At 45.9% G+C, this 24,616-nt stretch overlaps 1 protein-coding gene and 2 pseudogenes across 3 annotated transcripts; 2 read left to right on the top strand and 1 right to left on the bottom strand.

Annotated features, from left to right (window-relative positions):
• The first annotated feature begins 4,756 nt into the window (after positions 1-4,756).
• On the top strand, positions 4,757-7,531 carry LOC125545045 (uncharacterized). Its single transcript, XM_048708892.2, has 3 exons — positions 4,757-5,160; positions 6,278-6,498; positions 6,670-7,531. Exons 1-3 carry the CDS (start codon positions 4,845-4,847, stop codon positions 7,348-7,350), a joined length of 1,218 nt encoding a protein of 405 aa, XP_048564849.2. The 5' UTR covers positions 4,757-4,844; the 3' UTR covers positions 7,351-7,531.
• A 76-nt stretch (positions 7,532-7,607) lies between these two features.
• LOC125546965 (uncharacterized) lies at positions 7,608-12,953 on the bottom strand (annotated as a pseudogene). The gene is made up of 3 exons (XR_015599341.1): positions 12,663-12,953; positions 9,141-9,780; positions 7,608-8,216 (listed from the first exon to the last, which is right to left on the bottom strand). The product of XR_015599341.1 is annotated as an uncharacterized LOC125546965 (transcript).
• Positions 12,954-19,205: 6,252 nt separating this feature from the next.
• Positions 19,206-24,350, top strand: LOC125548724 (protein FAR1-RELATED SEQUENCE 5-like; annotated as a pseudogene). The gene is made up of 5 exons (XR_015619375.1): positions 19,206-19,465; positions 20,721-20,811; positions 21,082-23,188; positions 23,270-23,322; positions 24,011-24,350. The product of XR_015619375.1 is annotated as a protein FAR1-RELATED SEQUENCE 5-like (transcript).
• The last annotated feature ends 266 nt before the right edge of the window (positions 24,351-24,616 follow it).

Genomic DNA, 24,616 nt, shown 5'->3' with positions numbered 1-24,616 from the left:
AGATCTATATCGTCCATTTGGTTAAAGTTGCGCCTTACTCCTTTCATTGTCGTTTCATATTTTACTCGTTTCATTTTATTCATTTCCGTCATCAATTTTCAAATTCTTTTTTATTTACTCCTGGATGTCGGTGATTGCACGCATGTGGTTATTACCATCTCCCGTGAGCATTGTCCTGATTGTGGCTACTATAGTTGAGTGTGTGAATGTCGCCGTCTGTGAGCACGTTGTCCTCCGCCGCCCTAGTCTTGTCGTTGACGTCCATGCCCTCATCGCCCTCCTCATAGAGAACTTCATCTTCTTCTAAAGGTTGGCCCTCTCCCCACAAACATAGATGGATTACAAATGCCTTAAAATTTTCTTCTAGAGCAAACAAAATAAATTGTTGCCGAGTGGATTCAAGAAAAGACAGGCTGGATTTTGGACACAACGGAAAAAAATCAAAGAGGCGATTGTTGGGGTGGGGGTGGGGGTAGATCAGAAACGTATGGAAGATATGCTCTTCAAACACATCAGCGAAAAAATGTTGTTTGTTTTACAGCTCACATGACTAAAACCTTGATTCCTTGGGATCAAAAGTTTAAATCTCAATGCGTTGAAGACCATGTGCTTTGAAGAGGAAGTTTTAGAGGTTATTAAGGGCATGTCACGGGAGAAAGCTCTTGGGCCGGATGGCTTCCTCACCATCTTCTACCAGAAATGATGGCTAGTAATTAGAAAATATCTGGTGGAGTTGGGGGTCATGATTTTGACATGATAAATGACGCATTCATGGTTCTAGTGCCCAAGCCCCCAGGGGCTTGTTATTTTCATCCAATATTCTTTGTAAACAATCTTCGTAAGGTCTTCTATAAAACTTTATCCAGAAGGTTGGCGGTTGAGCTTTCACATACGTTGATCAACTATCAAGGCCCTTTCTCAAGGATAGGTTGTTGCATGACAACTTCTGGGTGGTAAGGGAATCAACAATAAATTGAGAGGGAAGAATTGCAATGGCATCCTACTCAAACTCAAAATAGCAAAGGCTTTTGTACTATTCCGTAGTCGTTCTCATTGAGATGATAAATAAGTTGGGCTTTGGTAGCAGATGGAAGAAATGGATAGTCATGATCCTCTCAACGACCTTTATGAAGATACTCTTGAATGGACTTCCAGGACCTTAGTTACAACATGCTAGTGGCATTCGCCAAGGGGATGCTCTCTCCCCCATCATTCTCATCATCGTTTTGGATGTACTTAGAGCTTTGTTTGATAAAGCCAATGTTGAGGGCCTCATTGGTAAGCTAGATCAGTTTGTTACTCAACACATGTTTCTATACGCAGAAGATGTTATGATCTTCCTCAATGCCTCTATTGATGATGGCCATACTATAAAAAGTCTTCTGGACATATTTGGTGGGGCTATCGGTCTGTGTTGCAACGGGAAAGAGTTTGATCTCTACCATTCTTTCTCGAGGAGACATCACACAGGAGATCAGCGGGATCTTGGGTTGTCAGGTTTGCCAATTTCGTATCCAATATCTTTGGCTCCCGTTTCACTTCAAGAAAGTTAGGAAAGAAGACCTCAGAGTTGGCATAGACATTATCCGAGGCAAACTCGCAAGTTGGATGATACACTTCTTACTCAAGGAGGATGACTTATTTTGGTCCAAGTTGTTCTAACTGCCATCCCAATTTTCCAGTTAATCGGTTGATCCTCCTCCCTGGTTCTTCAAAGCCATAGATAAAATAAGATGGGTTTTTTGTAGGATCGTAAGTACTCCCTGGTAATATAAGATGTTATAGGTCACTAAAGTAGTGATCTAAATGATCTTATATTACTTTACAGAGGGAGTAGGTCTAGAGAGGGGGATGATTAGACTACTTGCCAAATAAAAAATTGACATTTTCCCAATTTTAGTTCTTGGCAGATTTTAGAAATTATAGCAAGTCTACAAACACCCTACACATGCAAGTCTAAGTATGAGCAACAAAAAATAAAAGACATTCGCATGTGATAGTAATAGAGGAAAGGGTTTGGAGATGTGCAAACGCTATGATGACACGGAAGGTTTTGACCCGTGGTTCTGATAGCTGATGCTATCGTCAGTCTGCGTTGATGGAATAAAGCTTCAATCCATGAAGGATAATGGTTGTGCAAGTCCACGGAGGGCTCCACCCATGAAGGGTCCATGAAGAAGAAACCTTGCTTTTTCCACCATGGCTTACGCCCATGAAGGACTAGCATCACTCGGAGTAGATCTCCATGAACTAAGCAATCTCCTTGCCCTGACAAACTTCTTGGCTCACTACACAAGATTTGGAGGCTCCCAAGCCCACCTAACCAATCTAGAAGGCACCACCTTTCAAAAAGGTAATAGATGTTGTTGTTGATGATGAACTACTTGTTCTTGTGCTTCAAAAGATAGTCTCATTAACACTCAAATACTCTCTCACATATTTTGGCAATGTGGTAGGAGAGGGATTTTGGTGCAAAGAATTGAGGTGGCTAGAGATCAAAGTTCTATGGTTGGAGTGGAATCCCTTTGATCTCACACAAGGATATGGAGCTCTCTCCCAAAAAAATGGATATGGGAAGTGTATGCTTCGCTCTAGTTGCTCTCTGAGAGTTGGTGGAATGGGTGGGGGTATACATAGTCAGCACCAAAAATCCAACCGCTACACACCTTTATGCATAGTTCGGTGGGACCGGGTGAAACCACTCTCTGAGATCGACCTATATAAAGGTTTGAACTTTAGGCTTCTCGGTGAGACCGGATGAAACCTCTTGGTGAGATCGAGTCATGTTGACCTAAGAACTTTCCACACTTCGGTATCACCGGCTGAAAATAATCGAAAATTCTAATTGAATTTCAGTTGGCAACAAAAGGTTGGCAAGTGCTCTTTTGTGGACTGAAGGGTCAACTCGATGAGACCAAGATGCTAGGGTTTAGGCAACGGCTATGTCTTGTGTATCTCGGTGAGTTTGAATGGATGTTGTTCGGTGGGACCGAGACGAACTTAGGATTTTGGACATAGTGGAAAGTGGGAAAATATTTGAGGATTTTGGAGCAATATCGCTAAGCACTTGAGCAGTTAGACCATCATCACAAAACATGATCCCATTTTAATAGTACTGGCTTTTCTATGGACTTAATGAGATCTTGGATCACTTAAGTAGAAATGGAGAGTCTTGAAGCTTGGCCAACATTAGTCCTTAGTATTTTGAGGGGTCCACTTTCACATCCCAACTGTTGTATTTAAATTGAACATTCGCGAAATTTTATTTGAGTACGCTTCAATGATATATATGTTGTGATGAATTACAAAAAATACTCGGGGATTAGATGCACTTTCAATCTCCCCCTTTTTAGATGCACATATAGATCAACGACAGGAATATATCATCCTTGACCCAAGCAAGGTCAAAGCAAAACTCTCTAGGTTTCGGCGTCTCGCGCCCCTCATTGTCCGATGACAACAATAATGGATGTGGTCCGAGATTTCCCGAACCAATTTCCTAACAGGAACCAGCATGAACAAGTCCTCCCAAGTCTCCGACATCAGGATACTGTCAAGTTTTTCCAAAGTGGGGTGAGCCTGGTTATTAGTCCAGGTGTACTTGCCACCACTAATGTGGATTTCTCTAAGGGCCAAGGTATTGATAATGGAATTAAAAATATCAGTGGATTTATGGCTTGACATCTTCTTATTTTTCTCCCCGTAATGCCTTAAGATATTGAATCCCCCCCCCCAATATATGGGACTTGCATGCTAGTGCACACGGCAGCAAGCTCAATCAGGAATTCCTCCTTGAGTTCTTAATGGACAAAACCATAAACCACTAATAGCCCCCAATTAAGCTTCTTCTTCTTTTATTCAATTTCAAAGCATTTTGAATGATTGAGGAGATAAGGAAGTTCAACATTGGGAGATAGGGAAAACCCCTTTCAACAATTTCATTTACCATATGGGGTGCGTGGAAATATGTGGCTAAGATAAGATTAGGGGAGGAAGAAGATGATAATACATGGGATTGAACCAACATAAAGGAGGTGAAGAGATATGAGGAGGCAGGTGAGTGGTTGGAAACTGGCGTAATTGGTGATGGAAGTGCATCTGGTCCTAATAAAAGCATATTGCGTAGTTGGCATGGCGGATAGCTCGTGGATGGCGGAATCAACGGGCAGCATCGGACGAGCTTGAGCAAGAAAATGGCGGAGGGGATGGTGGCGGGCGACGGGGGTGGATCAGACAGCGGGGAGCGTGTATCCAATGGTAGATGACCATAATCGGGCGGGGTCGGGTAGGATCCTAGTGGGATCGTGCGTTGGTGTGAGCTCAGCGATGGTCGTGGGGGTCACGACGGATGGTCTCGAGCTCTGGGGCTATGGGAGACCACAAGAGTGGCTATGGCAACGGGGGTTGGGCGGCATAGTGATGGTGAAAGTTCACTCACAAGTGGTTGAGATTGGCGTCACATTTTCAGGTTTTTTTATTGGTAGTGGTAGGGAGACTCAAATATTGGTCCGAGTAGCAAAATTTAAGTGGCTACCAATTTTTTTTATATCCCCGTGCAGTTTTAGGTGTGCTGTTGAGTTTTTTTTAATAGAAAAACTCTCAAATTTCAATATTTTGTTTGGGGGAAAAATGTGGGTTTGTGGGTGGTTTGTGAGGAGGTAAAAGAATTGGAGAAAGAAGGCAGCAGAGGAAGCTTCCGGAAGAAAGATCTGGAATGACCCGCGGCTGCCGGTCCCACCCCCCCCCCCCCCCCCCCCCCCCCAACCCCCCGGAGCGAAAAGAAAAATAACAATCCGAGCGTAGCGAAACCCTAGGCAGCGCAGCAGAGGAACCGATCCCCGGCGATGGCGGCGGCGATGGAGGAGCTGACCCGCAGCGGGTTGGCGGGGATGGATTTCTCCATCTTCCGCGGGGAGTCCGAGGCCGAGGGCGAGCGGGGTGCCGGGGGGAACCATGAGTGTATCAACATCAGGCCTCCATCCCCATCCCCATGCGCCAACGAGGAGCAGCCGCCGCCGGAGAAGATGGAGCAGGAGGAGGAGGAGGGGGAGGGGGAGAAGAAGGAGGAGTGGGTCTACAGGGAGGAGGATCGGATCACCAGGTACCGCGGGCTGTGGGAGAGCCGCTTCGCCGGCAAATACGGCTCCTTCGACGACCAGAGTAAGGACACCTCTCCCTCCCCTCCCCTGTTTCGCTCGCATCACTTCCAATTTTCCGTTCATTGGATTGTACTCCTAGCTAGGAAGTAAACAGTTGCAGCTTTCATTCATTCATGGGAACGGCTATTAACTGATCGTAATTGATCTGTGAGTGAGGTGGATTTGTGGATGTTTCTTTCTCCTCCGTGGCATCAGTGTAGCCATGTGATTACTAGTATGTCCAATTTTCTTCTTAATGTAGAAAAGGATACTAACAGAGACCCTTTCTAGCCAGATATGGAAAAAACAGTAACAAATATCAAAAATCTGAATTTGTGTGTGCGTGCGTGTGTGGATGAACATCAACAAATATTCTAAATCATGCAAGATCTTAGCTTGAAAAGACATTTGTGGAGGCATGTACAAGACAGAATAAAACCGGGACTCAAAAAGACGCATTTTGGAGCACTCGGTCTTTGGTTTTTTGGCACACATCTCTACAGATGTCTTTTCGTGGCAAAAATTTTAGAGGATGTTGTTCATAGACAAAAAGTCTGATTCTTTTGATTTTTTATTACCTCTTTTGGGGAATTTACTGTCATGCGGGTGCATCTGTGCTCCGGATTAGAGTAAATCATTTCTTAGCTAGTTTCATTTAGCATGGATGTGTGTTGTTTGCTGATAACAAGAAGCTCTCCTTCCAAACTTAGAGGCATCTCCATCTTTGATGATTTCCAGCTGGCTATGACTCAACTGCCCCCAGATATTGCACTAGATATTGTCTCTATGGGCTGTTGGGGTATCTGGTCCATCAGAAACGATAAGATCTTTTGAGCAGCAGTTCCACACATCCAGGGCTGGAAGTTTTACCTCCAAGAAGGACTTTGGGCAGCACAGATCAAAGCAAAACATTCTAAAGCGGATAAGATTAGATCCTGGGTCACACAGAACATTTAATTAGTTTCCAGGTTTCATAAAACTGGTATTGAGTGATCTCTTTATATGAACGTTTGTATGTACATATTTTTAATATAGTTTACGGTAGAACTATTGTTCTACGGTTTTCCGGTCAAAAAAGATAACAAGAAGCTCTATTTGTTCCTGTGATACATGGCTTAACTTTGCTTCCTGCACTGCAGCAACTCTTGGTCCCATGCGCTTTACATTCGGACCCATCCCGAGCTACGCCAGACCTCATTGTACCATCCAGATCTTCGGCATCCGGGTGGCCAACCTGGAAGACGGTCTCCAGTGGCCGCTGCATGTCCACGGCTTTGTCGCCGCGAGGGACACCTCGGATCACAATCGCAACTTCCTCTTCAACCGCACCAGTGATAACTGCCAGGTCCTCACCCGACAGGCAAGCACCGTGCATCATTTGTTGTCTGTTGTTTTATGTTAAAATATACTTCCTCTGATTCTTCATCTTCATCGAGTTGGAGCATGAATTTGATATATTCACCATAGTTCTCGTCTTCGTTACATGATAGTCTGCCAGTCTTTTTGTTGACATGTGTTGCTTGCATTGGAGGATCCATACCTACTGCTGACAGGCCCGTCGCGCGCGATCGTGATCATTGACCCGATCACGATTGAGTTCCAGCTGAAGGTGAAGAGCAAGACGGACCCCGAAGAGGACGAGATGCTGGCCTTCGGGATCTTCAACTACCCCCAGACCTACCTTGCCACACATGTGATCCGCTCTGGTATCCTCTGCGACCGGTGCACGATCCAGCTTGCCTACGCGCCGCTGGACCCCTCGGGCGAGGCGACCGTCATCCATGTCCGGATCATCGACGGTGTGTGGCCAGAGGGTCTCCGTGGGCGCGTCGTCGCCGAGGTCACAACCGTGCGGGAAGGAGAGGTGCTGCTGCTCGACTCCCGGGACGGGAAGATGCCGATCAGCCCTTCAACCGGCGCGGTCGAGCTCTCGAGGCACGTCGTGTTGGTGGACCTCGAGGGGGGGAAGCTGGTTGTCTCCGTGGTGGCGTCCCCTCAGACCGCTGGCAAAGAAGACGGTGATGATGGTGGTGGCGCTGCCGTCGTTGTTGCGCGAGGCGAGGCCGTGTTCACGCCAGAGAGGGCCGGCACGAGCAATGGCACCTGCGATCTTGGCTTCTGCAAGGTGGAGGTTGCTGTTGCATGGTCCCTTGTTTCGAGCTTGTGGAATGAGTGGCGCGCCCTCGCGAAACTCGCGAAGGAGAGGGCATGAATGAGTGTTCTTTGTGTTCCTGTGTAGTGATCAGCTCAGGCGAGCACTGGAACCGAGGTTCTTCTATGTCTGTTTAGCCTTGTTTGAGAGTTGATCTAGTCTGCTAGTTTATTCAGTCTACTTAATTACTATATTTTGTGACTGGTGAAGTGCTTCTCCGTATGACCGCCTCTTTTTTTCACTTGTCTTTGTTCAGTTATAAGTAAGTTTTGTGTTGATCTACTTTGGTCTGTTACCTGTTGGCTTGCAAGATAGTCTGCCAGCAAAAAGATAACACTTGCTAACATGAAGAATTCTGCCAGTGAGTTAACCTACAGCAATTTAATCTAACCTTTCCAGGTATTTAACAAGTGATAAACAGTGATAAATGTACACACAGTTAATTTGATCCCCCCAAGTTAACCTACATATGCACTGTCTGCCTCATCATCATCTTCTCTGCATAGGCTTCAGCAGGTCTTTGAGAGTTCCTGGCCGCCTGGCGTCCTTGGCTTGCGACGACTCCTCGGCGCCGCAGCTGCAGCTGCTCGTGTTGAGGCTCGCGCCGCAGACGAGGCACATGCCTTTGCAGGTGCTGCTGCAGAAGGCATCCAGCGTGATCTCCAGGTGGATGATGTCCCCAAGGTTCTTCGAGATGTCAATCTCCTTCTCCCCAGCCGGGATGTCCCCAAGGTTCTTCGAGATGTCAATCTCCTTCTCCCCAGCCGGGAAATGCAGGCGGTCATCGTTCTCGTCCTCGCTGCCAGCCAGCGAAGGGAACTTGGTCCTGTCTACCGAGGTCGATCACATCAGGTTCCTCCATGGGGTCCTCTGTCAGTAGGAGTGAGAAGTTCGCGAATATGCCTTCGGCAGCTGGCTCGGCACACCTGAAAATGGAGCATGATAATGATGGGTTTCAGAACCAACAACAACACTGCTTAGTTGTACTACCCTCAAATCAGCCAAGTCAAAATTCAGGCCATAAACAGAATTAATGCTAGTTTTATCAGGAGAAAAACTCTGTTGCGGTCCGTTCATAAAGAGTCAACTTTGTTGCAATTAACTAGAAACAGAGTATTTCCATATCGAAAATGCCAGAATATAATATTCCCCCTTAACAGCCAACAATGGATCTAATGACCAATAACAGCCTTGATAATAATATTGTCCACAAATTACCCAAGTGAGATGTAGCTACATCAGTTACTAGAACCGAAGTATCTCCATGTTTTACAATTTAGCTGAACTATAATTTACTGTTTATCATCTCTGGCAGATGCATCATCAGTACATGCCACCATGCCAGCTCCAACTGAAAGATCAGTGTGATGCCTTTGAGCTAAAGGAAACAATACTCTACTAGATCTGTATAATGCCTGGAGAAAAATAGCACAACATATCCATGATGCCAAGGTTCAAGGAGGAATGGAAGGAATACCATGCGATTCGAGTTTACCCATATAGCCAGATTACCTTGGTCGAACGAGCTAGCTGTAAAATGTGGCAGTTTGAAACCCTGTAGGCTGTTTGTAGATGGGCAAGGGACATGGTTTCAGAAGCGCGGCGGCCCGGCGGATTAAGCAGCCGCGCCGGTAACAACGGTGCGTGGTGGTGACAACAGGGCGGTACTGGTGATTCGGGCGGCGGATGATTGGTCATTGCTAAGCAGCTAGCGCGTAATCAGAGGAGTACTTATGATGTAGTAGGATTCTGAATTTGTGTCCATGGTGCATTGCAGACAGTCAGACATACAGCAACAGCAGATGATAAGATAAGACGAAAAGCAGCAGCAGGAGGAGGTGGTTGCTCACCGGTAGCAGCCGAGGGTGATGACGGTGCGCAGGATGCCGTCGAGCCGGAGCGGCCGCGGCGCCGGGCCACGTCGACTGAGACGAGCACGGGCGTCGTCGTCGCGGCCGTGTCGCCGGCACTGGCGGAGGAGAGGATGCCCATGGCGGCGGCGCGCACCCGGGAGTGCGGGGAGGAGAGGTCGGCCAGGCCGAGGCGCTCCAGGGTGGTGGCGTACTCGACGTGCTGCGCCGCCGCGTCGCGCCGGTACACCACTGCGCCCTCCCACGGCGACGGGCCCTCCTCCCCCTCCGCCTCCCCGTCGGCGAACCCATCGAAGTCTTCCAGGTCGAGGGTGAGGAACCCGTCGTCGCCGTCCTCCGGGTCACGGCGTGGCGGCGGCCCCGGGTCCGCCGTCCAGGCGTCCAGCCGAGGAGGCGAGCGGACGGAGCTGGAGCAGGGGGTGGGGTGGGCGGCGATGGGGAGAGGTGGCCGCCGTCGCTGGCGGGGCGCGGCGGAGGAGGAGGATGGACGGGCAGTGGCAGCGCACGGCGGCGCCGACGACGACGCCGAGCGGATAATACACCATCCTCTCCTTTCTTCTCTCTCTGCATTTAGCCAAGAAAGCTTTGCTTTTCTTTTCAGGCTGATACTCCTGTAGCACTACTTCACTAAGAGCATTTACAGCCCAACATAGCAAATATGACCTCTTAAACGCCCGCGGTCAGTGACTGGGTGTGTCCATTTTAAGCCTCTATTTGTCCACCCGCACAGTCACACTCCTCATTTTCTTCGCAACATGTCTGGTCACTTTCATGTAACTAGGGAGATGAAAAAAAAGAAAGAAAAGAATGAATAAAGAAAGAAAGAGAAAAGATGGTTCGAGATGAGACCGCGCCCGCGCTCTCTCATATTCTCCCTACATTTGATATGGACATGAGGGTTCACGGACAATCCAGACGTATAGGGATGATACGAGGCGTCCGGTTGGGCCACGTTTTCCCTTCTCTCCTGTCTGGTCACTGACCGGAGCGTACGAGAGATAGTCTGCATCTGACTGCAGATGCTCGATATTTTTAACAGTTTCTTCCATCGCTTCATCAAGGCAAAGAAACTATTCTTGACAGTATTTAAGAAAAACTATTTTTTATAGTATTTTTTCTAAAAAATTGATAGTAACAAGGCAAATAATCTTTTTTTGAGAGAATTTGCTACGAAAAAGGACGGTAAAAGAATGGCATTGTATCTTGTTCTCTAGAGTTGCAGTGGTCGGCGGGATCCCTCTCGACGGCTCTCACGGTTTGGAGAGGTGGGGTGGCAGCTCGTCTCGCAGGCTCCAATGGTAGCACCCACAGGCAGTGACTGGTGTGCCAAGGGCTCCCACGGTGACAGTGCTGTTGTGGATGGTCGCCGGATCAGCGAGCCGCCGTGACCATGTGGACGCGCCCAATGGCCCGCACCACCGGAAAGAGAACTTCATCTTGAGGAGGATAGTATTAACCCAAAAGAGAAATTCATCTTGAATTTGCATGAGAAATATTTTGGATGTCTTTTTTTTATTTTGTTTAATTTTGCAAAATAGTAACAGTCCAAGAATGTAGAAGATCTAAGCTCTTGCATCAGATGAATTTTTGGTTGTTTTCTTGACGATCTGTTATGTCAAAATTTGGGCAAGCCTGGTATATGAAAGGAAATTCAGAAACGCGCCAAAATCTTGTGGACAGGCGCTAAATTCAGAAACGCGCCAAAATCTTGTGGACAGGCGCTAAATTCAGAAGCGCGCCTCAAAGTTGTGGACATGCGCCGGATTTGCATTGACATACTACAAGTCTACAAGTAAATGTAAATCAATCAATCAAACAAAACCGTACTTGTTAGTATATCAGTAACCTTCTCAAATTAAAGCAGCAGAACCCAACGGTTGCTTCGTGATCTAGTGTTTTCCAGAAAATGAATCAGAGGAGAATAAAGATCAACATGCCAGCACGAATCTGGAAGGAAGATATCCGATAGCAAAGATTACGGAATAGGTCTTATACGAAATAGAGTACAAATAGAGTACAAATAGATATTTGTTTTACAGCTTTGTGGAACGGCTGCAGGAAATGCAAAATTCAGTGGAAATGAAACCTGGTACAACCCGTGTACATACATAGGATGATCTGTCCAGTGCAAATCATCATCGACGAGGACTTTGTTGAATTAACAACCACAGGAAGCAAGCGATTATTCGGGACGACTACATGCATAGTAAATACCTTTGGAGATGTAGACTTGTTTCAAAAGATAGATGCGTGTGCACCCCAATCCAATTTGGCAGCACACGTACTTCCTGTCGATTGACACAGCAAGTAAACCATGAGTATAAGACGTGATAAAAGGATGAACAAAGGTACTCACTTAGTCCAATTAAATTGTGATAACGTCAGAGGTATCGATAAAACCATTTGACTTGTATACCATCATAAGGGCAACAATGGTCGTGAGCTCACTACCATTTGTCAGATTTTTGGCATGAGATTTCTGCGTCGCGCCGGTACACCACTGCGCCCTCCCACGCAGGGCCGGCCCTGGGGCATGGGCGACGGGGCGACGGCCCAGGGACCAAGCGAGGGAGGGGGGGGGGGGCACATGATGGAGTATATACATATACTATAGCCCAGCAAAATGACTCACGCTCGTTTTAATGTTTCTGCATTCAAATGACTCACGCTCGTTTTAACGTTTCCTTTGTAGGTTCGTCGCCCTTGCCGACCCGTCGGCCTTCTCGCTTGCTCGGCGCCTTGCCCCTTGGCCCTTGCCGCGTCGCCCTCACCTCGCCGGCTCAGCCGTCGCCGCCACACAGCAGTTCGGCAGGCAGGCGGCAGCCCGGCCAATCGGCCATCCGGCATCCGGCACCGCGGCAATACGGCAATACCTATACAAGTACGCATCCGACTGGAAGTCAAGAAGTACGCATCTGTCCATCCCCAAACCTCAATTTGACAATCTCAGCAATTTATTTATTCTTTATTTAGTATGTATGTATTGTAATCCAATCTATCAATTTTTTGTCATTCTATGTAACATGTTTAGGGTTCCAATTATTTGAGGTCAACTATGTTGCAAGATAGATTGAATGGCCTGGCTATGTGCTGCATTGAGAAGGATATCTTGGACAATGTTGATCTTGATTGTGCCCTTAATGACTTCGCATCAAGAAATGCCTGAAGAAACTTCTTTTTGAAACACTGAAGTATTATTGTTGTCGATGGAGTCAGTCTAATTTCGTTCTTATTTGAGGTAATCATGTCATATTAGTTTCATTTTGCGATCTTTTTAGTACCATTGTTTTTTATGGAGTCGGTTCGAATTTGGTTATTATTGTTCTGGATGGAGTCATTTGAATTATTATACTCATATTTTAAACCAAAGATGTGTGATTGAAAGTTACTTTTAATAATTTATATATATATATATATATATAACACGCATACATATATATTGTCTTAGGACTTAGAACATAGGGGCCCATGTCGTCGAGTTCGCCTAGGGCCTTCCGAAACACAGGGCCGGCCCTGCTCCCACGGCGGCGGGCCCTCCTCCGCCTCCTCGTCGGCGAGCCCGTCGAAGTCCTCCAGGTCGAGGGTGAGGAAACCGTCGTCCTCCTCGGGGTCGACGGCGTGGCAGCGGCCCCGTGTCCGCCGTCCGGCCGAGGAGGCGAGCGGGCGGAGCTGGAGCAGGGGCTGGCGACGGAGCGAGGTGGCCGCCGTCGCCAGCGGGGCGCGGAGGTGGAGGAGGATGGGCGGGCAGTGGCAGCGACCGGCGGCGCCGACGCCGAGTGGATAATACACCATCTTTCTTCTCTCTCTGCACTCTGCAGTGAGCCTTTCTTTCTTTCCAAGCTGGTACTACTTCACTAAAAGAATATATTTTTAAGAGTTTCTTCCATCACTTAATCAAGGTAAACAAACTATTTCTAACAGTATACTTTAAGAAGGACCATAAATATATGACAGAAACGAGGCAAAGAGTGGAAGCGGATTTGTAGCATCCGGATGCTCCACACCCATATATGAATATTAAATCCAAAAGGATACCAAAAAAATTTGAAAAATAAATCTGGAATTTGGGGATATTAAACATGGGTTCCCGATCTACTCCTGTGTGAAATTTTTGATTTTATTTTAAGTTTTATTTTTCTGAAATGCTTGGCAACGCGGGTGTGTTTTCCAAGTGCCCGTTAAAATGCACGCGGCAAATTACTAAACGCCAGGCAGACTTGTCGATCCCAGTAGTGAATATAGGTTGTACTTAATATTAACTAGCTATGCCCGCGCGGCGTCACGCCGCGCCTATTGATACGTTATGTGAGAAATTCTATATACGGTGATATTAAACGTTATCCATTAAGTATCCTATTAATTGTTCTGTTTTTGCTTGTTCACTTTACTTTTTATGTTATGGTGTATGTATAAAAATCATGTTGGTATTAATGCTGAAATCTTTCATGAAGAAAAGCTTTATTGAATGAAAAGAGTTGGTACATTGTAGATAAATTGAATACATATTGATATTGCATGATTAATTTATTGGTTCTTTGGTAATTCATAGCATCCTTGTTCGACAGCCCGCTGGGTTTGTGCTGGTAATGAGATGATACAGAGCTATGTCGATATACTTCATGTTGAAATTACATACGTTTGTAAATGAAATCCTCATGTGTTACTTTTCCGACTGTTTGATTGGTTGCCAGTCTGGACATCAATTTTTTTGCTCGGAGCGTTCAAGAATCATTGATGTGGGTTGGTTGGTTGTATTAAAGCATAGCATTGAGTTTTTCCTTTTCTTTTAACTTTGATGTATTAGTGTTTCTTTCTCTTATTCAAGAAAACCTCAAAAGGCACTGTTGGGCAAGGTATCTATCTGTTGTCCCTGCCTGCCCTGCTTCCGTGTGACAGAATAAAACTAACTAAAGGTGTAGGATAGACGAATAAGGCACTTTGAAAAGTGGAATTATATTACATAAAACAACCATTTTTTCGGACCGAATTAAACTGAAGGCTTCAATTTTGTTACACAAAACGCTAGGGATTTTATCACAAAGAGGCTTGGTCATCAAAAATCAAGACATTGATTCTGACCCAAAGAATTAGACCTGAAGAAACATCAAAAGTAACTAAGCTTGGATGTAAGGACCATGATGTTATTAATGAATGTTGTATTATACATGTTGTGTGTCACGAAGATGGCAGCCCTATGTTCGTACCACCTCATTAACCCCATATAGGTTACCAATCTTTTTTTACTATGATGGTGTATTCTATGTAAATAACACAAAGGACTGTAAAAACAAAAATAGTATGCATAAACCAGGAAAATTCACAACATGAAATTTAGTGGACATGAACCTCAATAAAAAAGAACAATATAAATGTATTTTTGTTCAATGTTTGGTTTGCACTGGCAAACACATAGATATGTTTAATTAGTTTACTTAATGGGGTCCAACACAAAGGTAATTGCTGAAGGCTCAGTCACATGCAATGATCTAAGGTCAACCTCGTGATAGCTTCTCATGTTGAGATTGGATATTCAACTCAAACTAAAATCAATATTTTTTTCACATTTATTTTAGAAAAGGAGGATGACCCCCGGCCTCTGCATCTGGACGATGCATACGGTCACTTTATTAATTATTCTCACAAGACCTTACAAAGTCATACAACAGTAATACTAAAGCCGCCGTCTAAGCAACAAACTGCCGCTACACCTATCCCGTTGATGAAGGGGCGCAGATAGCCTGGGCCTAATACCAAACAGGCATCGCAGCCAAGCCTAACATCTAAGACCTGAGATCCCAACCTAGCCACTTGCCGGGTCTGGGGCACACACTGGTCCGGCGTGCTCTCAGAGGCCGCCACCGCCAACTGCCACCGCTCCCTCTTCAGAACTGTACTGATGCATCAACCTTGATCGGTCCAGCTATCGTCGACGCCACCACGGCGCCCAACGGCACCTCCTCCCTGCGCGCAAACAACTGTACACGTCGCGGTCGCCACTGATACACCTCAGCACCATGCTGCCACGTACCACCAGCCGACACAGCTTGAAGCCCTTGAAGGATCTGTCGTGCGTAGCACCTGCCGACCAAGCATGACCAAGCGTAACACCTGTCGGTCAGGCATGACTTGACATCTCCACCGAAGCTCCATGCAAGACGAAGCCGCTCCACCTCCTGCCTCTGACTTCCAGCACTGCTCCACAAAACGACGCTCCCAAGAGAGAAACGACACCGCAGTGCTGCCATCGTCCGGTCTGGAACACCAGATCCTAGGGTTTCCCCCGAAGCAATACGAGTGGGTCGACGGTAGTCACATGATTTATGCCCACGACGTCAAAAATGCAGAGAAAAGGAAAATCAAACTATCTGTTATTTATGCCCACCTAGTTCAATTACAGATTTCATTCTCATCAAAAGGATGATAGGTGGTCTGGATCATCTTTAAAAAAATGCAGAAACATTTTTTGCATCTCCGTTTTCCTTTCTTAAAAAAATTATATTGACTGGGTACGAAACAAAAGTAATAAAACTATTGCGCCTCGCGCGGTGTACAATACCTAGTAGCATGCCTAGAGACCACGATCAATATTCACTTCCTGACCAGAGGGACCACGTCTACCATCAGCAGGCGATCAAGCAGAACGCGGACAACCCGATCGACGCCCAGCAGAGCCACCATGCCTTTTTTTTCGCAGAGAGAGTCCCACGCCTTGCCATGAAGGAAACAAATATAACAACCAGGGAAAACCACAAACTTAAACGCAGCATATCCACACCTTGAATAGGCTCGGTCCCTATCATGACCACCATATAAATATCATAGAACACCAAAAACTACAGCAAAGCGGCAACCGACCTAAAGCAGCAAAAGGAAAAATTCAACACGACGCTGCTGACAACAATGAAATAACATATGCAAACGTGAAAACAGTAAACAAACCAGATACAGAGAAAATATCTCTTAGTAAGCATGGAGAGGCAAAAATATATATATGAAAAAAGAATAAAGAAAAGAAGCCACCCACATGAAACGCCCGAAGGAAAAATATCTCAAACGAAAAAAATATAATGCAAAAACGCTTGCAATAGCCACATGCACGTAGTCACATCGGCTGCCATGCAGGTAATCATATCCCTCCAAAATTTGCACCGGTGAGTGCAGGCACCTATGGGCGGCCAAACTACCATACCACAGAGCAAAAGGCAATTTGATCAAACAAAACAAATCCAAGGATAAATTGCTATGTCCACCCAAGGAGCGTACCACTCGATTATCCCAGATTTCAAATGGCAAACCCATAAAATTCGCTGGTCAATCCAAGAATATCTCAAATAAAAGAGTAGAAAAGAAATCCCTTGCAGGGATAGATTTTTTTTTCTGTCAAATGATCTTTGTTGGCCATACGGGAATAGTTGCTGCATGCACTGGTTGGACGTGAATTTTGGGGTTGATGTGACCACGTGCATGGGAGTAGGAGTACCGAGTACGTGCATAGGACTTAGAAATAGTTTTGTCCTCTCACTGGGTGGTCAAGGATTAGGATTTCTTTCTGCTTGCATGCGTGCAACGTGTTGGGTATTCAAATAGTCTGGAGGACCATGGACAATGCAAACTAAAAATCTAACTTGAGTTTTTGCACCCTGCATGTTAATTTGTTGGACAGTATCCATGGGTGCAAAGGAAAGACCTCTTGGATATCAAGATGAAATTCTTGGTATCCTTGTCCTTAATGCACTGAGGCAATCATATCCCCTTAGCAGTATTTCCCTGCAAGAAATAGCACGATCTTACATATTCATATATGGAAGATGTTTTCCTGCAAGAAATTGTTTTAGTGATTACATATTCATATGAAAGAAACACCCTCATAAATCAAAGTACATGCATAAAATTCAACCAGATATATTCTTAGCATGCTTCAGCTTCTAAGAACTGTTATGTTAATATTAACTTAAAAACAAATATACTTTTTTTGAAAGAAAATATACTTGGGTAAGTTTGATTGACATGGAAATAAAGGTGGACAGTTTTTCTGCAATTTAAGTCACGACAAAAAGGTTAGTACATGTGTAGTTTAAAAGAGGAATATACAGACCAATTCACCATGAATGTTTACAATGAAAAAAGTGAAGGAGGCAGTATCGAAGAAACGACGTTTGTCCATCGCGGAGAAAGGCCATGCGGGTCGCGAGTGGTTAATCTCCAGAGGCAGCGTCCGTAGTGGTGGCGACACGGTTGTTCATGTGCTGAGCCGCGGCTGCAGCTCCAGCGAGCCACGGCGAGCGCGTGGAGGTGGCGACCGGCCACGGGAACAGCTAGACAGCGCGCAACCACATGGTCCGCGGCTTCGCGCGTTGGAGGCGTCCAGGCTTGGGACGGCCAGGCGCCCAGGCATGGTCGCGGCTTCACACATTGGTTATAGGCGACTGGGCGCTGCGATAGCAAGACGACACAATGCGGCACACATCAACTTGGCCGTGCGGCGCTGCAAGCCTGGGCTGAGGCGGCAAGGGCTGACAACCGAGACAAAAGGGATGACGAACGGGCAACATGGTGACTGACGCGAGGCGGCGTTCATGCGCTGCACGCTTCGGGAGACCATTAGTGCCGGTGGTGTCCGGCGCCAACAGCATCCGGCCGGACGCACGTCATGATCAGCACGTACCTCCCTCCGTGGACCTTGTGGGCGGTCCACCGCCAGGCCAGCATCGCTGGCGTCGCTGGGGATCCCAACCATGGTGAAGACGATGCAGGAGGCCGCGACCACTGATGCCGGTGAGTTCCAGTGGCAATCAGAGCCTCCACCTTGGCATACGCAGTAGCCGAACCAGGCATAGCGACACTCTCACCATCGCTGCCCCCCTCAAGTTGGATGCGGCTGATGTGCGGGATCACGTGCTTGACTCGCCGCCGCTGGTTAAGTTCTTCGACTCCAGCGACTGCCGACTCGCAAGCCAGGGGCACGGCCGTATGGCCGGAGGGCCACTTTCTCGTGCCCTTCTCAGTATTCGCTGACGAGCTCTCAGTCGCCGCCGCACTCCTCCGGTACATGCAGCTCCGCGCGTGATTGCTGTATTGGAACTGGTTCATTAGACGTAGTCGCCATGGCAGGGCAAATGAGCTCCATGGTTGTCGACGCTGCGCCTACAAGAGGAGGAGGGCACCGCCGGGAGGAAGGAGGGGCAGGTGAGAGGAGGCTCCTCCGTGGTGGGGTGGTCGTTGATAACGGAATGTGACGTCAATTGAACCGGACGAAGAGGCCTCGAATCGGGAAAGAAAATGCAACACCATGAATGAAAGCTGCAGCGGAGGAAGTTGAGCTTTTATAGGACCATAAAGCGGTGGGGTATTTTACCTGATCCTTCCAGAGGGAACCACTATAGCGGCGCCGAGAAATCTCGATTGCCAACGAATTAAGCCGCACCGACTATTATCATCACATGCAAAACCGCATGCAACCACGTGGGCACATCACGTGTCCATCCCAAACATGCATCAATCAATCCCACCAGATCTGGTCACGTGAGCATGCACATCCAGTCAGAGAACGTCAAGGAAGACGTTGAGAAATTGGCTACGGATCGTGCATGCAAACCAATGGGAACGGGCGATCGTGTGCGCACATGCAGCCAATCAAACTGAAACAGAAATCTCACCCACAATTGCTAACTGCACATGGATGTGTACCACGCCAGGTCCCCCAATAAAGCAGGTGGCATATTCCTATTGGTCAGATTTTGACTGATAAGAAAAAGTCAAAAAAACCTGGTAAACTAAACCTGGCCAGGTTTAGTATATTTAGAATATGTACACTTATTAAAATCAAAACAATTTATTTGCCAAGAATTGAATAAATATATCTCCTAACATTTGTATTAACGAGCTCTTTTAGGGTGATTGGCGGGTTACAAGTTGTACTTTCGAGTAACTCCACCACTGATTTTTCTTGACCGTTGGATCTGAAAAATCAGTTAAAAATTTAATTTTTGGTCAAAAGGGTAGAATGGTCAAAGAAAATTAGCTCGTCCGCCCCCCACCCCCACCTCCCGCGCCCCCGCACGTTTCTGCTCGCATAGCCACCACCGCCGCCCTTTCCGCCGTTCCGATCAAGAGATCCGGCGGCGGCCCCGATCCAATCAAGCACCAGCGTTCCGCCGCCCTTGCCCAACGCCAGGAACTGTTGTCCGTCCGCTGCGGCGCGCCGAGCCCGACGAAGTCTCCCCTACCCCACCGCCGACTGCAGCGCCTCCCTCCGTGAAGCAGCCGGCGACGCCCAGCAACGCCAGCGAGCACTTTGTGGACAGGTGCCTTTCCCTCCCCTCCCCCCGCCCCCGCCCCATGCGTTGCTAGTCAGACAGTCCGCCGGCTGCCAGAGGAATTTTCTGATTAAAAGCCAACAACCTTGGGACAGTTTGGTATAGATGTTTTGATTTGTTTGTCTAAATTGCGTCCAGCGGCAACAAATGGTAAGAGGGATGGGGTCAAGCACTATCCACAGGTCTTGCAAGAATTCTGGAGACTCGAGAGCAGTGGTATTTCGTGTTGTTCTATCTATCTAGTTGACATCTGCATAAATGTACATGCGTCTGTTCTGATAAAACTGCAGTTCTCAGGTAGCTAGCGAGACGGTAGCTTGACAAGGTCACAGCGGACTTGGTAGTAGTATATGGATTATTGCAACCGCCCACAACACAAGTTACTCCTTCCGCAAGCCTTTCACAGCCGCGTTCACCTCTCGAATATCCTCGGTGCTAGGAGTAGAGCCTGTTTTGTGAAACAGAGGTGTGTGAGAATATTGTGAGGCATATATACATACATATACGAAAAAGGAAGAGATCCAGAGGATCCTTACCAGGTGCTAAACGCTTCTGGTCTCTAAGACGATCAACATTCCAAACATTCTGATCCACCATGTCCTCAACATCAACTCCTGTCCATGGCAAAAATGTCAATAAGTAGCTAGCTAGAGAGTTTAGAGGCAGAAGAAAACAAACTGAAGTGATCACATAACAGTTGCAATGTTATTCAGTTTGCTATCAAACTTCATATGACATCATAGGATCCAAATGACCTACCTTAATTAACCAATAGTACATGAAGAGTACAAAACACACAATCAGTTTGTTGTGAAAAATCGCAAGAGATATATAGTCTAAAGAATCAGTACTAACTAGCCCCACCATGAAAAAAGCAGCCTAAATTAGGTGAGCTAGCGAGCATGCCAGCTTAATTAATCAGTTGGCGGATACAAAATTACTTGCCGCATTCAAGGTTACTACTTTTGAAGTTTGTGTATAATATAAAAATGAATGGATGTGCTATGATCTTGTGCAGAAGAGACAGATCAGTCATAATGTGGCCAAGTTCAAATTTGTTTCCCTAGACATACTTCTGTGTTGGGCCTTGCAATTGGCCAATATATAAGATGCAGGTTTGACCATTTGTACTGCTCATATCCTGGTGTACAGTTATGATGTTGAGTTATGGTCATTCTTTTTGGTACATGGAGCGAGTCGAATATTCTGATTCCGTTTTCTGTATTTTGTTAACCGGTTGCAGAGGGAAGGATGGTACTGGTGAGGAAGTAGTCAAGCCTTTTACTCTGACTAAACTGGATTTTGATATTGGATACTTTGAGCTTGTTTTAAAGGTACTTTATTGTAAACATGTTCCAACCCACTGAATATCTCTTATCATTGATTCTGATGGTAAAAAGACTATGTGGCCAGTTGACTAGAATAATTAGCTTCATTGTACACCATAGTATTAATTCACTTCCGAAGATATGCTGAACAAAATAAGCCTTGATGAACTTCTGAAACGCTGAAGCTCTTACCTTGAGGGGAATATGTGAGCATGGAAATTCTTTTACTTCCGGTGCATGATTGAGACCAGTTGTTAATTTGTATGTGATATGCAGGAATAGATGGCCGATGTAAGTGCTGAGTGTTTGGATGAGTACGTAAACATTGTCAGCAGGATGTTTCATAGCGGGGATGAAGGTTTTGAGTTCTATAACAAGTATGCTCTTGAGAAAGGCTTTAGTGTGAGAAAAGGCTATGTTGAGTGGGATGAAGCGAACGAGAAGATAATTCTGAGGAAATTTGTCTGTAGTCGTGAAGGTTGCCGTGAAGAGAAGCACATGAAGAGGAAGAGAGAAGATAGGAAGAGAAAGCCACGGAATATCACTTGTGTGGGGTGTAAAGCGAAATTTGTCATTGCAAGAGTCACCAAAACAGGGCGGTGGTTTGTGAAGGATTTCATCGATGAACACAACCATCCTCTGGCCCCACGAGACCTTGCTTGCTTTTTGCGTTCCCACAGAAGAATCAGCGACGAGCAGAAAGCGGACATTATAGAGATGGAAAGTGTTGGAATCCAGAAACACAAAATCATGGATGTGTTGTGCATGCAGTACGATGGATATGACTAGGTTGGATGCACGACGAGGGACATCTATAACTTCTGCCATCACTACAAGCAGGAAACAGTCGCTGCTAGTGATGCTCAGACGGTGATCCGTCACATGATGGCGCGGCAAGAGAGAGACCCAGATTATTTCTTCAAATACTTGGTTGATAAAGATGGGCATCTGAAGGGATTGGTCTGGTACAATACTCAATCTCGCCTTGACTATGAGGCTTTCAGCGATGTTGTGGTTTTTGATAGCACATACAGGACCAATAAGTACAATTTGCCGTTTGTGCCGTTTGTCGGGTTGAATCACCACCGCAACACAGTTATCTTTGGATGCGGGATCATTTCTCATGAAACTAACGAGGCATACGAGTGGATGTTGCGGACATTTTCTGAAGCCATGGCGCAGAAGCATCCGATATCTGTAATCACTGACGGGGACCTTGCAATGCAGAGAGCGATCAGGGTGGTGTGGCCTGACTCATACCACAGGCTGTGTGTATGGCACATTCAACAGAACATTGTACGCCATCTGCATGATGACGAGGTTAGGGAAGAATTTAGATATTTCATATATGACTTGTCTTGTATGGAAGAGCATGAGATAAAATGGATAGAGTTCTTACAAAGGAATGAAGTGACAAGTGAGGAAGTTGTGGTGTGCTCCATACCTGGTGGGGCACTGTTTCTTAGGATTGAGCAGCAATCAGCGGAGTGAGAGCCTAAACTCCGTGCTACATACACATCTTGAGGGTAAGATGACATTGTTTGATATGCTAGAGCACTATGAGCGTTGCCTTTCGGGACGACGCTTGAATGAGGCGATCCTAGACATCGTGGCCTTGCAGTCCGTTCCATTTACAGACGCGGATGCTTCAAGTCTTGAGAAACATGCTGCCCGAGTTTTCACTCCTTGTATGTTTGAGTTGGTCAGATGGAGCATAAATGACGTCAGCAAATGTGTTATCAGCGAGATACTAGATGCATGGGAGTTGACTACATATGTTGTGGCTAAGATCGATAGAAGAGAGAAGAAGTTCGAAGTGTGCTGTGAGCTGAAGGAAGGTTCTTTGTACAGGATCAGTTGCTCTTGTCGTAAGCTGGAGTGCTTGGGAACACCATGCTCTCACATATTCTACATCTTGGGAATACGTCAAGTGGAACTGCTGCCTAGGTGTTGTGTTCCCATGAGGTGGACGATGAGTGCAAAGTCTGCATTCCCTCCGACCAGAAAGAGCGAGATGTATGACTATTCGGAAAGCCTTGTGAGGTACTGTGAGTTACGGAATTTGAGTCACGCGGCATGTTTCCGGGCATGTCAATCCAGTGAGGAGTATCAGCGTCTAAAGATGGTTCGGAATGGACAAGATGGCAGCAAGGAATCAAGCCGTGGTCAGGAGGAATGCATTAGGTTTGGTCCGGTGCTGCCACAGACGACGGAAATTGATTGTGGAGATTTGGAAAAGGTTCTGGACCCAGTGCATGTGCAAGGCCGAGGTGCACCGAAGAAAAGGTTGCAGGCAAAGATGAAGAAGCAAAGATCAAAGAGGAAATGTGGCTACTGTGGGGTGACAGGTCATGATCGGCGTAATTGCACTAAACTGCAAGAGGTGTCAAATATGTCCATTTTTAATTTTTGCATCTGCTTTACTCATTAATATAGTGCACTAATTATATTTGGTGCTCTGTAGGAAATGATGGCAGCAAACTGTTAGCTGCAGCTATCTCTGCAAGGGGTTTTGTGGTAGGAAACTGTTGCCCTTGTGGTCCATTTTTCAAGTATTACTTTCTGCAAGTATTTCATTTTCCACGATCTTGCCGATCCGTCCCCTGCGATGCCTCAACCTCCTCGTAGCCCTGCACATGTAAGCAACAGAGTGCATTTTTGTGATTGTTTTCCTTCTTCAGTTGATAATTTTGAAGCACCTGAATGAGTCTTTTTTCTTTGCTGGTTGTCAATATACTATAGCATGTTCAGTACGAGAACGTATCCAGTGCTACGGTTGAACTCGTGCTACGAATGCTCCGAGCGATTTTGAGCCACTGGATGAAAAGTTGATGGATAGGATGTTATCATTAGGTGGTCGCCGGTACATTTTACAAAAAGGACCTTGTAAAACCATTTTAGGTGGCCGCCTGGAGTAGATTATAGTTGTTGTGTTTTTCTGCTGGTTCACTTTGTTGGTCTCAAAATGAAACTCCACTTTTGATGCCCAACTGAAATTTCTGAAAGCATTACTAGTCATTATCTTGTTCATGATTTATTTTCTTGTTGCAAATCCACACTCTAGCCATGATCTAGCATGCAAATCTTAAGTAGTATCGTTCACAGGGCCTTTAGCATAAATTAAACTTTATCCAACTAGATAATTTTGTTGACCTTTTGTCTTGGATATGCACCTGAAAATAGTTGATGTTCCTATTTTTTTCAGGTATTCTTGTCTGCATGTTCAGCTGCAAGCTCATCTGTAGAGAAAAAAAATTGTTGTACAAGCTAGTATTGAAGTTGCATCCACTTTTGCCTTGTTCTGCAGCCCAAGGTATCTTCAGATGATGATTGGAGCTGGATGGCGCTCAAGCTATTGCGTAAGCTAGGATATATTGGAGTTTGAAAGTTCTGTGTTGTAATGCATCTCTTCTGGTAAAGCGGTTGATTTATGTTTGGACATAAAAAAGTGAGATACAAGAGTTGTAGAACAAAGCTATCCTTATAAAATACTCCGTCCGTCCCATAATGTAAGACGTTTTTTGACACTACAGTAGAGTCAAAAAACGTCTTACATTATGGGACAGAGGGAGTATATTATATCAGATGTATGTACACAATGTTTGAGTTAGCATGTGCATGTGACAGTGGTGAACAGAAATTTATATATGATCTTATCAAATTTTCTAGAGTTTTTACAATACATATCCTAATTTGATAATCAGCCTAACTACTTTAGTACAACTTCTGCAAGACAATTGTAGCCTAGACACTAATTTAACTCGAAACCGCGCTTCGTTTGGTTGGCGCAGATGTGTTCCCGTTTTCCAAT

The sequence above is a fragment of the Triticum urartu genome, chromosome 3A (genome assembly GCF_056163025.1).
Source record: "Triticum urartu cultivar PI428250 chromosome 3A, HENAU_Tu73, whole genome shotgun sequence".
Classification (NCBI taxonomy): domain Eukaryota; kingdom Viridiplantae; phylum Streptophyta; class Magnoliopsida; order Poales; family Poaceae; genus Triticum; species Triticum urartu.
Note: the sequence above shows the minus strand (reverse complement) of the source record. Positions and strands in the feature narration are given on the sequence as shown.

Coding starts and splice junctions, on each gene's coding strand:
- LOC125545045 (XM_048708892.2), top strand. CDS start 4,845: ATGGCGGCGGCGATGGAGGAGCTGACCCGCAGCGGGTTGGCGGGGATG. Junction 5,161..6,277: donor CGGCTCCTTCGACGACCAGA/GTAAGGACACCT, acceptor CCTGCACTGCAG/CAACTCTTGGTCCCATGCGC. Junction 6,499..6,669: donor GCCAGGTCCTCACCCGACAG/GCAAGCACCGTG, acceptor CTTGCATTGGAG/GATCCATACCTACTGCTGAC.